The 14,376-nt window shown below is 33.5% G+C and overlaps 1 protein-coding gene and 1 long non-coding RNA gene across 3 annotated transcripts in view; both read left to right on the top strand.

The window, feature by feature from the left end:
* Positions 1-14,376, top strand: part of LOC106160267 (uncharacterized) — a 116,663-nt gene that overhangs the window by 58,910 nt on the left and 43,377 nt on the right. The window contains exons 7-13 of one of the 2 annotated variants that reach the window (XM_086998252.1): positions 2,159-2,346; positions 2,861-2,935; positions 10,345-10,483; positions 11,173-11,360; positions 11,835-11,909; positions 12,231-12,369; positions 12,911-13,098. The exons of the other annotated variant lie outside the window; for it this stretch is intronic. Of the exons in view, the coding sequence (XP_086854378.1) occupies positions 2,159-2,346; positions 2,861-2,935; positions 10,345-10,483; positions 11,173-11,360; positions 11,835-11,909; positions 12,231-12,369; positions 12,911-13,098 (992 nt within the window). The remainder of the gene's footprint in view (positions 1-2,158; positions 2,347-2,860; positions 2,936-10,344; positions 10,484-11,172; positions 11,361-11,834; positions 11,910-12,230; positions 12,370-12,910; positions 13,099-14,376) is intronic. 2 annotated transcript variants of the gene reach the window in all.
* Positions 4,959-6,951, top strand: LOC147759712 (uncharacterized). The gene is made up of 3 exons (XR_015331560.1): positions 4,959-5,084; positions 5,881-5,950; positions 6,487-6,951. It is a non-coding gene; the product is annotated as an uncharacterized LOC147759712 (long non-coding RNA).

The following is a 14,376-nucleotide window of genomic DNA, read 5'->3' as shown; positions in this document are numbered from 1 at the left end:
ACTGTTCTCAAACTTACAGGAAAGAAACATAGGACTAAAATACAGCTTCAGTAGGCAATGCAGTCTGTTTGGTAATTCTTTCTGCCAGTTAAACAATTTTTTGTGAAAATTAAATTTTTCACATATTGGCATTTTCAAGGTGTGACTTTGAAGTTCCTCGGGCTTGAAGACCCATGCTAGTCACATTTTCTGAAAATCCATGACACGTATACTTTATTATTAAAAATTGACGGTCATTATGCTGTTAACCATTATGTAATATTGCATCAAAATAGAAGAAAACACAATTTTGGGTGCTGCTGCCATGATGACCATTATGGGAAAACCATGTTACTTATGATTGCCAAACTTTCAGAAAAGAAATACAGGACTAAAATGCAGCCTGAGTTGGAAAAGCAGTCTAATTGACTTCTTTTTCTGGAAGTTTTACATTTTCAAAGTGTGAACTTGAACTCCCATGGGCCTGAAGCCCTATGCTTGTTACACATTTGACTTACATTGGTATTACCTGTTGAGCATAATTAAAATTTGATGTTGAATTTGCATTTTAACATAATGTACTTTGTTATTTCCTGCTTTTTGTCTGTACATTTGACAGCTTTGCTACCTTGTTTTAAATATTGATTTAAATCCCCTGTTCGAAAAATTGTATTATAACACCGTGCTATAAAGATCTACTCAAGAAAAAAAATTTGCTTGGGTAAAATTGAGTCGTAAATGAACTGGAGACACTTGGCTTGTCATTAAGTTTTCATGAAAATATGCCAGATAACTTTATACTGTCCTTGAAAGAGTAAAGATTGAAAGATAATTTTAGACAAACTTTGACGGGGGAAATATCCACAAAGAGTAAAGGGCTATTGCGCCAACATCTTGTTGAAATTTTTACACTGCAATTCTATTTAAATAAGCTTAGGAACTAATTGCCAAATTTAGACTTTTATCACATAACAGGGGCGTAACCAGACCTGCAAAAATTGTATGCACAGATTTAAAAAAATTACAAGCACACACAGCAAAATGTACACTAACGCAAAACATGAAGGAAAGCGCAATTACAGCTACGTACCTCATATAGTAGCTTAATTTCCATTGATAATGAAATCATCATTTAAGTCAAAAATATTCTCTCGATTTAATAAATATTCTTATTTACCCAGAACAGTATATTTATTTAAAAGGAGGCTAACTGAAATATAGTTTTATTATTTGTTTGTGAAAATTGCCCATGTTTGGAGGTCTAAGCTGGATCAAGTCCGTGTTAAAATTCCTATGAAGCTGTGCAGGAAAAATTCTTTGTTTCTCTAGCTCCTCGATAAACCTGGTATTCAGATTTTATCTAGTACCCCCAGGTCTGCGGGAGCTGCTCTTTGAAACTAACGCACAGGTAGATTTTTACCTGAGATAAATATCGTCAGCGAGAGTTGGATTGGGGAGGAGAATTGAATGCCATTTAACCCTCTAATTAAGAGGTAAAGGAAGTTCCAGTTAGATGGATGATTAAGATAGGACTTGTAAAGGTAACAGGCATTGTTTACCTCAGTTAAATAAAAGTATGCAAGACGGGGTGTCAGAGGTTTAATAAAATAAATTGAATTTCACAAATAACACGGACCTCATATGCAATAATCAACAGTACCCTTAAGTCATTCAAATGCAGTGTTTTATACAACTTGGGATAACCATAATTAATTGCTTGTTAAAGAATTGAATAGACTGGAAATGGTTTTACACAGCTTCACGGGGATTTAGACCCCACTGGTAAGAGATTTGAAGAGTATGAACTTTTATCAGTTGTCAAAAAGTCATCTTACAGGTAGACAACGCAGCTCAGTTTGACAGCTAAGCACGCTTTCTTCTCCGGTGGCACGATTGTCGTCATTGGACAACGTGACCACATAGCTCATTAACTCCCAGGCGGAGCAAATAGGACGTTTTTTAAAGCCAAAAATTTACAAAATGAGCTTTTAATTTGTGTGTTTGGATAAAGATATCGTTAGTTGGGCATGTTTTCTGAAGAAAATGTTCCGTTCAGGCCATTCTGATGCTGTGGCTATTGTCCTTTAAGTTTGTCTATGAATTCTGAAAAAAGTCCCGTTCTCTCACAAATCTTTTAATATATACCAAAATTCACATAAATTACGGTTCTTTATTTTAGTTTTTCGTTGATAATGGAAAGAAAAGGGATAATGGATGCAGCTATGTCACAGCAAAAGCAAGTCATCCCTGTATATGGAGACATCACCAGTGAAGAACAGAGAAAGTTACCTTTACCTTTGAGACATATGACTCCAATAGATAGCAGAGAGGAAGGATTTTTGAAATATTTATCAATGAGGATCAAAGGTAATACCCCTGAGTATTAAAATGTTGTTTATTACAGTAACTGTCTCTGTCAGCTTATCATACATGTACGTGTTACCCTGAGTTTGATAGTTTGATATCACTGATATATTGACTTGTTTTTATTTTTCAAAATTTGTTATACCACCAGATGCAAGCACAACAAGCAAAGTTGCTGTTTGAAGAGGTGGGATGCTCCACCATTAAATATTATCAAGGAGATAAAAAATTATTTTAAAAGTACTGTGGATATAATGTATCTTCCTAGTAATTAATTACTGAAATATTTTGAATACTTTGTGATTTGAAAGTCAAACTTAGCTTGTTTTGTGGTGTCTTTTGAATCCTGAATTGGAACTGGCATAATAATTAGACACAGTTGACTTCTGTAATTATGTTATGTAAATTATGTAACTATGTAATTCTATAATTCTGTAGTAATGAGATCTTGGCTACATCTGTGAATCAAATTGTGTATAAGATGAATATAATAAGTAAATAACTTGTGTATTTCTAGGTGAAGATATAGAATATGATGTGTCCATAGTTTATCATACAAGAGACAAAATGGAGGTAGAACAACTATCTCAAGGTTTGTGGAAATGAGTAAAACTCATTTTAATACTTTGAACTAAGAAATGTTTTATGGCCATTCAACACGTAACATGTTAAGTTATAGTATAAAATTATTTCCCAATCACGTTTGTGCTGAACATTTCGAAGGCGAGAAGAAAAACTATAATATTAGGAGATCAACGGTGCTATAATAAAAAACAGAAATGCTTAGTTAATCAACGGATATAACGAACTATCTGCAAATAGAACTCGGGGGTAAACAATGCGAGAAAAAAACATTATAAAGATCTGAAGAAAAAGCTGAAGAATAGGGGCCTTAAAAGAAAGAAAAGACTTTAAGCATGAGATTATGGAAAAAGAAAGTAAAAGCTGTGAAGTTTTTCACGGGGATTCTACCGGGGTACTTACAAAAAATTCAAGAACTTTCACAACTTTTTGTGTAACAACAAAGAGAAGGTTTGAAAAGTTTTGTATGTAATATCCTTTTTGTGTGTGTTTTATTGATAAGTGATCATTTTAAATGTAGTAGGCCTATCACAGGTTTTAGTCTCTCATAACCCTTAACAGGGTTGGTTCTATTTTTTTTAACGTGAGACATGGATAAAATTTTTATTATTATGTATCCAGTCCCGTATACATATTACTGATGTGTACAAATGGGGCTCATATTATCAAGATCAACAGAGACATACGAAGAAGAAAGTACATCGGCTCTTGTTGAACGCGTTATCGGCAAAATAAAAAGTTCTTTATTTCTGATCTCAATGACAAGAGAATTGGAAAATTCAATGGGTATAAATTGTTTATTACAAAAAAAAAAAAAAAAAAAAAAAATGCAGAAAAGCCTTTCTGTAAGCTACACGTGCATAATACATGTATGGTAAAGACAAAATGGATAATAAAAATAATCTAACAACGTATTTGTAAAGTAATACAAATTTGGTTAGCATTAAAGTAGGCCTACTATATTTAATTGTCTTAGATAGTTGAAAAGTATGAAATGTGTGGAAAACACTTTATTTGAATGATTTTATTGTCTTTGATTGAAAACGATGAAAATACGCATGAATACAATTAAAAATCAAATAATTTGGCCTATTGCTATAATTTTGTTTTTGCCGGACAGTTTTGTTTCAGTTTGACAAAATTTTCATACTTGTCAGACTGAAAGTCTGACATTTTTACCTGTCATTAATTTTGTACATATACTAGAGTAAGACACGGTAAACTTTAATTATCGTCTGGGAAAGAGTCGAGAATTCCTGTCTCACCTATTTAACACTTATCAATTAGAAGGTTTTAATTACAGAGGAAAGGTCGTAGTTGAGGCCGCCACCCTTACCGAACAATTGATTAGGTACCAAACGATTTAATCAGTTCACCGACGAACAATCTGCGTGTCAGTTTTACTTGTATACACAGTAGGTACGAGTCAAACAATGCAGGGAATCTTTTCATTTTATCATTCCAAAAATCTCTTAAGACATCCTTCAAACAAGACATAAAAATCTTAATGAATTGATACTGCCGGTAAATGAGGTGATATCGCCACAGCTTGCATATATATACAGTGTACATGTAATATTGTGCACACTCTTGAAAGCTGTGGACGAGTCTACTGGCTATTTTAATTTAATATATAAAAAAATAACGAGTCTCTTTCGCATATCTTTATTATCGGAAGCATTTAAAAGAACTTTGAAGCTTTAGTTCGTCATCACTATTTAAAGTGCAGCCAAGGCTCGGACGCTTAGGTGAAGTCTAGTTGTACAGCACATCATATTTAAACCTAAGATCTAATATACCAAAGATTGGACACTCGGCAATTCTTCAAAGGGTAATCCGATTAACTGTGGAAAGACGTTCGTACGGCGGAAGTAGTCAGTCGCGTTGTGATCGTGCGCAGGTAGAGCTCTGTTGCATGTGGGCGATTTCAAGGTAGGTAAATTACCTCTTTTAGTCTTGTAGTTTCTCTGAGAATGTTTGTGCAGAAGGGAAAACTAACAGGGTTCACTTGTGTGTAAAATATGCAATATTTTGGAGCAGATATTATCGTGAAAATTTGCCTTCAAACCGTTGTTGCATTCAAATTAGCAATATGGCGACAGACAAGCGAGTTTGAATGCTTTGTTACCTAAGGTCTAACACGGGGAGTTTAACTTTATGTACGTTGGTTTTTATATTACTGATGACTGAATAACACTGTCGTTTTATTGGTTGATAATTTAATTTATAGTAGCTTAGTTTTCTATGAAAATTTAAACAATACTTCGGGCAATAAAGCAAAATGGCGGTGCTGATCATAATCGCCGGGGTTAAAATGCACAGCTGAACACGAAAGTGGATCTATACAATGCGTTGGCAGTTTAACTGTGTCCATCTAAAAAAGTAGTGGAAGGTCGTAGGGTCAAACTTAGCTAAAATTTAGCTTTTTTTCTTAGGAATATTTAACGGTAAAAATGACAATAACACAAGATGGCGGCGACTTTTGTTATCGATGGGCTTCAAATGCACAGCCGAACACGAAATTAGATCTGTACTATGCATTGGCAGTTAAACTGTGTTCATCTAAAAAAGTAGTAGAAGGTCGTAGGGTCAAACTTAGCTAAACTTAAGCTTTTTTTCTTAGGAATATTTAACGGTAAAAATGACAATAAAACAAGATGGCGGCGACTTTTGTTATCGATGGGCTTCAAATGCACAACCGAACACGAAATTAGATCTGTACTATGCATTGGCAGTTAACCTGTGTTCATCTAAAAAAGTAGTGGAAGGTCGTAGGGTCAAACTTAGCTCAAATTTAGTTTTTTTTTCTTAGAAATATTTATCGGTAAAGATGACAATAAAACAAGATGGCGGGGACTACAACTGGTGATATTTTTATCCAGGATTTATACCTAAGTAATGAGAAGATTGCGTGAAAATGTGCCTCACATCCTTATTTTTATTTTTTGTTTTCAGATGCCATTAAAATGGGTCAAGGCCCGCAGGAGAAAAAATAAAGAGCAAAATCTGGCAGCAAAATCAAAAGGTAAGCTTTCTGGTCTATAACTAGAACTTTTTAGTTTATGGAGTTGAAAGTAAAATGTCTTACATACATGGGCACTATGAATCTGTCCCTTGTGTGTCATGCTCAGTAAGATATTTCCACTGTACCGACAACATTATTACCAGTATCGGATACAAAAAGGCAGGTGCAATCACCACAGTGGATTGAGTGGAATTATACAAATGACAAATAATAAGAGACTAGCACATGTCAGAACCTTTTTGACAGTAAAATATTATTTTATTATTTCGGGTGAATGTGATAATGCAAGGGTTGCAGATGATTTAGATGCACCACTGTCAAGTTTGCAAAGTGATTGTAAACAATCAAAAAGACACACAGATGTATTAAATAAGCAAAATGGTAAGCTGCCCGAAATTAAATATTTAATTTTTGCTCGATAGTTTTACAAGTGCAGGAAAAGCTAGGTCAGTGTTGTCCGTACAGTGGACTTTAACATAACATGAGCAATTAACACGTCAGCATCTTTTTAACTGTGTGATAATATTTTTTTTCAGATATATGTTGCAATGGAAGTGATTCTGATGACGACGTACCTCTGTCAAGTTAACTCGGTGCTACTCAAGAACCTGACAGGCACATTGATATTTCAGCAAATGAACCACCATGAAACTAGCCATATGTTGTTCTTCATGAAAAACAAATATATCACTATAAATTGTCTCCCTTCTGTAAACTCTGAAGTCAAGTCTAGGTTGGAATTAGTCAGTAGTGCTCTTAACAATAGATAAATATTATCATCACGTGCATAATTTTTATTGAATGAGATATTAATTTTGAAACAAGTCAAAATAGGGGGAAAATGCTATAATTCTTAGTCATGTGAAACTAGTACTCCTAAATAAATTACCTATCTGTTGTGATTGTGTAACAGTCAGTGGTATCTAAAGGTGTTAACATTTTTATTTGCATTTCAATATCTGTGCCTTATTAAATCTATAATAAAATGCTTATGAACAGAATATGACTTGTATTATGTTACTTTATCAGCCGGAAATGAATGATCAGTTTTAAATGCTAAATCTGATGAAATATTGATAATTTTTAGCAATCATCTTTTATTTAGTCATTTTTAGTGAGATGGAAAACAAAATTGTTACACATATTATTCTTCCAATACATTCTGTGGAAGATGTTCAAAAGGCATATGTTTCAAAACAGATTTTGCAGAGTTTAAAAATATGTGCATGATTATGAAGTCGCAAGGAAACTATATTGCATGTGTTCTAAAAATATGAAAAAACGAGTTTACTTTTATTTGATTGTCAGTATAAAGATATGTCTTACCTTTCACTATCATTATGAAGTAGGTACCCAAATTAGTGTTTGTGAAAGTGAAATTAAAAACTACTTTTTCTTAAAAGATTTCTTTTCAGTCCTTTTTGTTTCACCGATTTGCAACGAATATTCTGGTGAATTTGAATTGATTATGCTCTAAAAGAATGACCGCTAATAGTGACGAAGTTTTACAAACAGGCATAATAGATCAAATTTCTGTTTTGGTGTAGCTTCACCATTCAGTTTCTCCCAGTGATTAGCATGACCTTATTGTCCAAAACGGCATCGAATATCACTATCTGTTACGTTGATGATCTCGTCACGTTTCCGGCTATATCTCCAAGTTGAGTCAATTTCTATAAAATGGCAGCTGTTGTTACAGGTAGTGCGCTATTGGGTATTGCCTCCTCTGAATATAAAGTATTAAGACAACTACGAAATGTAAACAAACTGTACATCTTTAGAACTTTTTAATAAAAAAACTCCACGTGTGCCATTGCTTATCCAATATGGCGGATCTACTTGACGACGATGTGGCGTCCGCGAGAATGCACGAGAAATCACGCTATTCGCTAAACACGGGTTAGGTACAATGGGGATTAAAATTAAGCCCGGCTATCAAAACAACTTAAGGGGAACAATAGAGCAATGTTTACCCGTACGAACGTCTGGTCAAAGGGAAAATGCCGCTGTCCAATCTTTCTGTTTATTAGATCTTAGTTTAAACCAAGAAAAAAAAAATTTAATTGCTTGATTCTCCATCCAAATAGCTGTTTTCTTGCCTACAGTTTACACATTTCTGTGCTTCAGCCACCTTTTTAGTTTGACAGAAAGCAGTGCACGCTTCAAACGACCTTTTTATATGCGTACCTTGTACACCATCTACACCTAGCATTGCCATGCTGGAAACAGCAGAGGACTACCATGACCCCTGTGGCGCGCGGTTCCTGTCATGCGCACTTCGTATTTCCGCAAAAGATGAAAAAGGTTAATAAAAGCATTAAATATATAAGCAGCTAGACTAGAGATTAAATTTATGTTTTGTGGTCATTAATCTTAAAAAACTTTCTTTAGTAGGGTTATTCACTTGCAGATATTTTTCTCTTAATTCTGTATATGCTACACATGTCATTAAAAAATGGTATTCATCTTCTACATCATAAATATTATGTTTTTTTACAGATTAAACAGAGTGTATTGCATCATTCTATTCCTCTCCATCTACCGCTCTCAATATTTAATTTAGTAGGTGATTTGCGCATCTGAATCTTGCTAGTGAGGTTCTGTGTTTTACATTTTTAACGCTTAATAAGAAACACTCCAGTGTTAACGTACTCTTAAATAATAAATAAGCATCCAGTTTGCTGCTCCTACGTATGTCACTGTGCCATATTTGGCCAGCATTATCTACTAATCTTTCCCTGAAAACTTTAATAAATAAAACAGAATTTCCCACACCCTGAGCCTCCCAGACATATCCAAATTCATATCTGTATAACAGCATTTTAACATCTGTGGCCCAAGTGTGCCTTCCACTTGAATCTAATTTAAATAGCATATCATATACATGAGCAGGATAGCGATCTTCATTCATATGTACAAGCTTTAACCAATATTTAATGCTATTTACCATATAATTGGTATACAATGGATATCTTCCGCATTCCCCTAGTACAGCTTCCGTCACAGTATTTGAACTAACACCTCATAAATATCTACAAAATTTTGCTTGGAAGATTTCAATACGTTCTACTGGTTTATAACCATAGAAAAGAATGCGTGTTATCATTCTATCAAAAAGAAAGAAAGCTTCCTCAAAGGAAATACATGCTTGTTTTTTCAAATATAGCTTAACAACAAATAATGCTTTATTGGCTTGGTTGATTTGATGTTGGATAGTTTTACCCTAACCGAGGCAGGCACCAAAATATGTTCCTAAGTATTTATATGCAGGGCAGAAACCACCAAATAATTTCCCATTGACGACCATACTAAGAAATGCCTGCAAAACTGCATGAACAAAATTATTCTGTGAAACATTTCCCACTCCATGGACAGCAGACACACTGACATAACTCCCAATGGCAAAAAAATGTACTGTCATTCAACAATATTTCTTACTGGCATCACTTGAACATGTGCACCCCTCTGTTTGTAAACAAACCACTGCACCACTCCAGTCAGTAGCCCCCTCCGCCAGAGGTCTCACAACTGCACCGCACCTGTGCCTGGTCCTGAAAAAAAAAATGGCAGTAGTTTACAATGCCAGGAAAAAAATGGAAAAAAGCACTAATTTTCTCTCACTGAACTACATTCGTCTATAACAGCCGCTGATAGGCTGATTTAGTGGTTTGTGCCCTGCAGGTACTGCTTCTAATTTTTGGCCCTTGAAAAACCACCTTTCATTTTTCTTTATTTTACCGCCTCTCCTGAATACTACTATTTTCATCTTTTGGACATTTACTAGCATACCATACTGGCTGCAATATTTGTCTAAACTCTAATTCATAAATTTGTTTCTGTAACCCCCCAACAGTGTCTGAAATGCGTACAATGTCATCAGCATAAAGCAAAGACGTGGATTTGGAAATGCCTCATTTATGTAAATACCCTGACATCCAGCCTTGTTCAAACTATGATAAAATTCATTTATGAATAATGTAAATAGAAAAGGACTTAACATGCATCCTTGTCGAGTGCCCATGTTACATTTAAAATACTCAGTAAGGCCTAAATTTGTTAAAACACATGATTGCAATTGGGAATACATAGAGCGTAAAACTGTGACGACATGTCCATTTACCCGGTTTTTTGCAAGTACATACCATAATAATTTATATTGTTGAATGTCAGTTAATTATATTACTTATCTTTACCAGTAAATAAGAATTAAGCACCCTCAATGGATAAATTATATATATATATATATATATATATATATATATATATATATATATATATATATATATATATATAACATTGTCAGTTAATTTAAATTAGAGATATTAAGTAAGTTCCAGTGAAATGCATGTGTATCTGGAGTAGAAAATATAACATATATTTTATATTTTTCCCAGATTTAGCAGGACAAGGGGTGACTTGCATGTTGCTTGAAAATGACCCTCTACTTGGAATTAGTGTAATGAACATGTTTGGTTATGCCTTGAAACAATCCAGGAGGCCACTGCTGTATATAACTACACATAACCTACAAGAGTACGTATAAGATAGGTGTTGTCTCTCTTTGAAATTTGTTATTTCTGTCTGGATATAGTAGAATCTATTACACACCTTATATTTGAATGTAGTTCAAATTGCCATATGCTATATGTACTGGTAGAGAGCTGGTTACTTTATTTTTTTTGATTCAAGTAATTCATAACTTGACATTTCATTAACAACATTGTTATAGGTATTAGAACTGACAGTTAAGAACACAAATTAATCCATTAATAGTAGTTGTGAAATAATTGTTTACTCGTGATTCAAAAGGGGATCAAGCCAAATTTTTGCAGAAAAAGAATGCTTTTTGAAAGAAACTTATGCTATCTCCAGAAAAAAAAATTGTTTATGTATTATTTGCAGTATGTGGTAAGTTGTAAGTGTATTCTTGGCATCTTCTGTATACTTTGATTGTATGATTTGTATCTGTTTTTGTGTGTCTGTTCTTTGCTTTTGTCATTGAATTTGGAAAAAAGTCCCTCTCTCTCTCACACATCCTTCAATATCATATCACAAAATTCACATAAATTTTGTTTTATTATTTAAGTTATGAGTTGAGTCTGGAAACCATTTTTTCTGTGTTAATTCTTTAAGTTTGTCTATGAATTCTGAAAAAAGTGTCATTCTCTCACAAATAATAATAATATGGCAAAATTCACATAAATTATGGTTCTTTATTTTAGTTATTTCTTGATGCTGCAAACAGAAAGGATAATGCAGGAGGCAATGTCACAGCAAAAGCAAGTCATCCCTGTATATGGAGACATCACCAGTGAAGAACAGAGAGAATTACCTTTACCTTTGAGACATATGACTCCAATAGATAGCAGAGAGGAAGGGTTTTTGAAACATTTGTCAATGAGGATCAAAGGTAATATCCCTGAGTATTAAAATGTTATTTATTACAGTAACTGTCTCTGTCAGCTTACCATACATGTACTTGTTACCCTGAGTTTGATAGTTTGATATCACTGATATATTGACTTGTTTTTTTTTTCAAAATTTGTTATACGACCAGATGCAAGCACAACAAGCAAAGTTGCTGTTTGAAGAGGTGGGATGCTCCACCATTAAATATTATGAAGGAGATAAAATATTTTAAAAGTACCGTGGGTATATTTGCCTAGTAATAAATAACTGAAATATTCTGAATACTTTGTGATTTAAAAGTCAAACTTAGCTTGTTTTGTGGTGTCTTTTGAATCTTGAATTGGAACTGGCATAATAATTAGACACAGTTGACTTCTGTAATTATCTTCTGAGAGCAAATGAGATCTTGGCTACATCTGTGAATCAAATTGTGTATAAGATGAATATAATAAGTAAATAACTTGTGTATTTCTAGTGGAAGATATAGAATATGATGTATCCATAGTTTATCATACAAGAGACAAAATGGAGGTAGAACAACTATCTCAAGGTTTGTGGAAATGAGTAAAACTCATTTTAATACTTTGAACTAAGAAATGTTTTATGGCCATTCAACACGTAACATGTTAAGTTATAGTATAAAATTATTTCCTAATTACGATGATGTTGGAGGCAGGTCATATTGTTGAATGATAGTTAATTATATTACTTTTCTTTACCAGTAAATAAGAATTAAGCACCCTCAATGGATAAATTATATATATATATATAACATTGTCAGTTAATTTAAATAAGAGATATTAAGTAAGTTCTACTGCAATGCATGTGTATCTGGATAGAAATTATAGCATATATTTTATATTTTTCCCAGATTTAGCAGGACAAGGGGTGACTTGTCTGTTGATTGAGAGTGGGTTTCTACTTGGAATTAGATTAAAGGATATGTTTGGTTATGCCTTGAAACAATCCAGGAGGCCACTGCTGTATATAACTACACATTACCTGCAAAAGTATAAGCTGGGTGTTGTCTCTCTTTGAAATTTGTTATTTCTGTCTGGATGTGGTAGAATCTATTACACACCTTATATTTGAATGTAGTGCAAATTGCCACTGGTAGAGAGCTGGCTACTTAATTTTTTTGATTCAAGTATTTCATAACTTGAGATTTCATTAACAACATTGTTATAGGTATTAGAACTGACAGTTAAGAACACAAATTAATCCATTAATACTAGTTGTGAAATTATTGTTTACTTATGATTCAAAAGGTGATCAAGCCATATTTTTGCAGAAAAAGAATGCTTTTTGAAAGAAACTTAGGCTATCTCTAGAAAAAAAATTGTTTATGTTTTATTTGTAGTATGTGGTAAGTTATAAGACTAGTGTGTTCTTGGCATCTTCTGTGTACTTTGATTATAACTGTTTTTGTGTGTGTGTGTTTGTCTGTTCTTTGCTTTTGTCACCGAATTTTGAAAAAAAAGTCCCTCTCTCTCTCTCTCACACAAATAATAATATGGCAAAATTCACATAAATTGTGGTTCTTTATTTTAGTCATTTGTTGGAGCTGCAAGCAGAAATGATAATGCAGGAGGCAATGTCACAGCAAAAGCAAGTCATCCCTGTATATGGAGACATCACCAGTGAAGAACAGAGAAAATTACCTTTACCTTTGAGACATTTGATACCCATATATAGCAGAAAGGAAGGGTTTTTGAAACATTTGTCAATGAGGATCAAAGGTAATATCCCCGAGTATTAAAATGTTATTTATTACAGTGGCTTGTTAAGAGGTCAAACGCTGCATTTTATAGTACAAATGTCAAACTTTGCATAAATGTTCCTTGGGCCAAAAGAAAATTTTTTATCCAAAGAGACGCCCTCTATCGATACATTAATTAGCATAAATTATGCAAATTATGTGCCAAAATATATAATATTTCATATTTCCATTAATTTTTGGCCTAGAAACATGTATAGATTATTAAACCTGACTAAATTAGGGACAAGGAACCCTTTTTTGATCATTTGGAAGCAATTGGTGGCCATTTTGTGCCTCAAATCCAAGATGGCCGCCACCCGCCATTTTGAAAGTGGACATAATTTTGCTATTTTATGTTGAATTTTGAAGCGTTTGGTCTAGCTATACTTGATATATATATATCGATTCCTACTATTTTTGGGGTGCAAAAGTCATTTTTGATATTGTGATGGTGATAGTAGGTGATTTGAAGGAACAAAGAGGGTGTTTTAAGTACCTACCAAGATATGTGTGAACGCTGCAAAACCATGGATATTGATAACCCGTATTCAAATATATCTCAATGCAATTTTTTTGTTATATACTATCCATATTGGACTAAATTATGAGCAAAAAAACTCATTTTTACCATTACGGAGGCCATTGTGGCCGTTTTGTCCCTCAAATCCAAGATGGCCGCCAATAACTATTTTGAAATTGGGCATAATTCGCTATTTTGAAATTACATGTATTACATCTTTGTAAATGAGTAATATGTCGTTTTATATTATTTTCTGGTGCAGAATACATTATTTGTTTCATAAAATTTGTGCCTCAAATCCAAGATGACCCTCATACGCCTTTTTCAAATTGAGCATTATTCACCATTTTGAAACTACATGTATCACACCTTCAAAAGCGTGCCATACGTCATTTTTTTTATTATTTCCTGGTGCAGTATGCATTTTCGGTTTAAAATGTAAATAGAAACTTTTATAAGCCTCCAAATAAATATAGGATTCAGTCGCCGCATGGGCCTGCAGTTTATATGTACAATTAGTAATCCAATCAGTACAAAACTGCTTTTGCCCGATCTATAAAACAAGTGTCAGCAAACAAAATGGCTGAATTAAAGCAAAATAATACATCTTTCACCGCATGAGGATAATTGTTAGCCATTATTTTGATCAAAACCAAGTGTTGGTTGCATGCCGCTATTTTAATAATTTGGTGTAATTTATAACCTTTGAACTGTGGGCTTGTATTAGGTAAAATGGTA

The sequence above is a fragment of the Lingula anatina genome, chromosome 10, assembly GCF_051362555.1.
Source record: "Lingula anatina isolate TDL-2025a chromosome 10, LinAna3.0, whole genome shotgun sequence".
Lineage (NCBI taxonomy): Eukaryota > Metazoa > Brachiopoda > Lingulata > Lingulida > Lingulidae > Lingula > Lingula anatina.
This window is presented reverse-complemented; position numbering and strand designations above follow the sequence as displayed.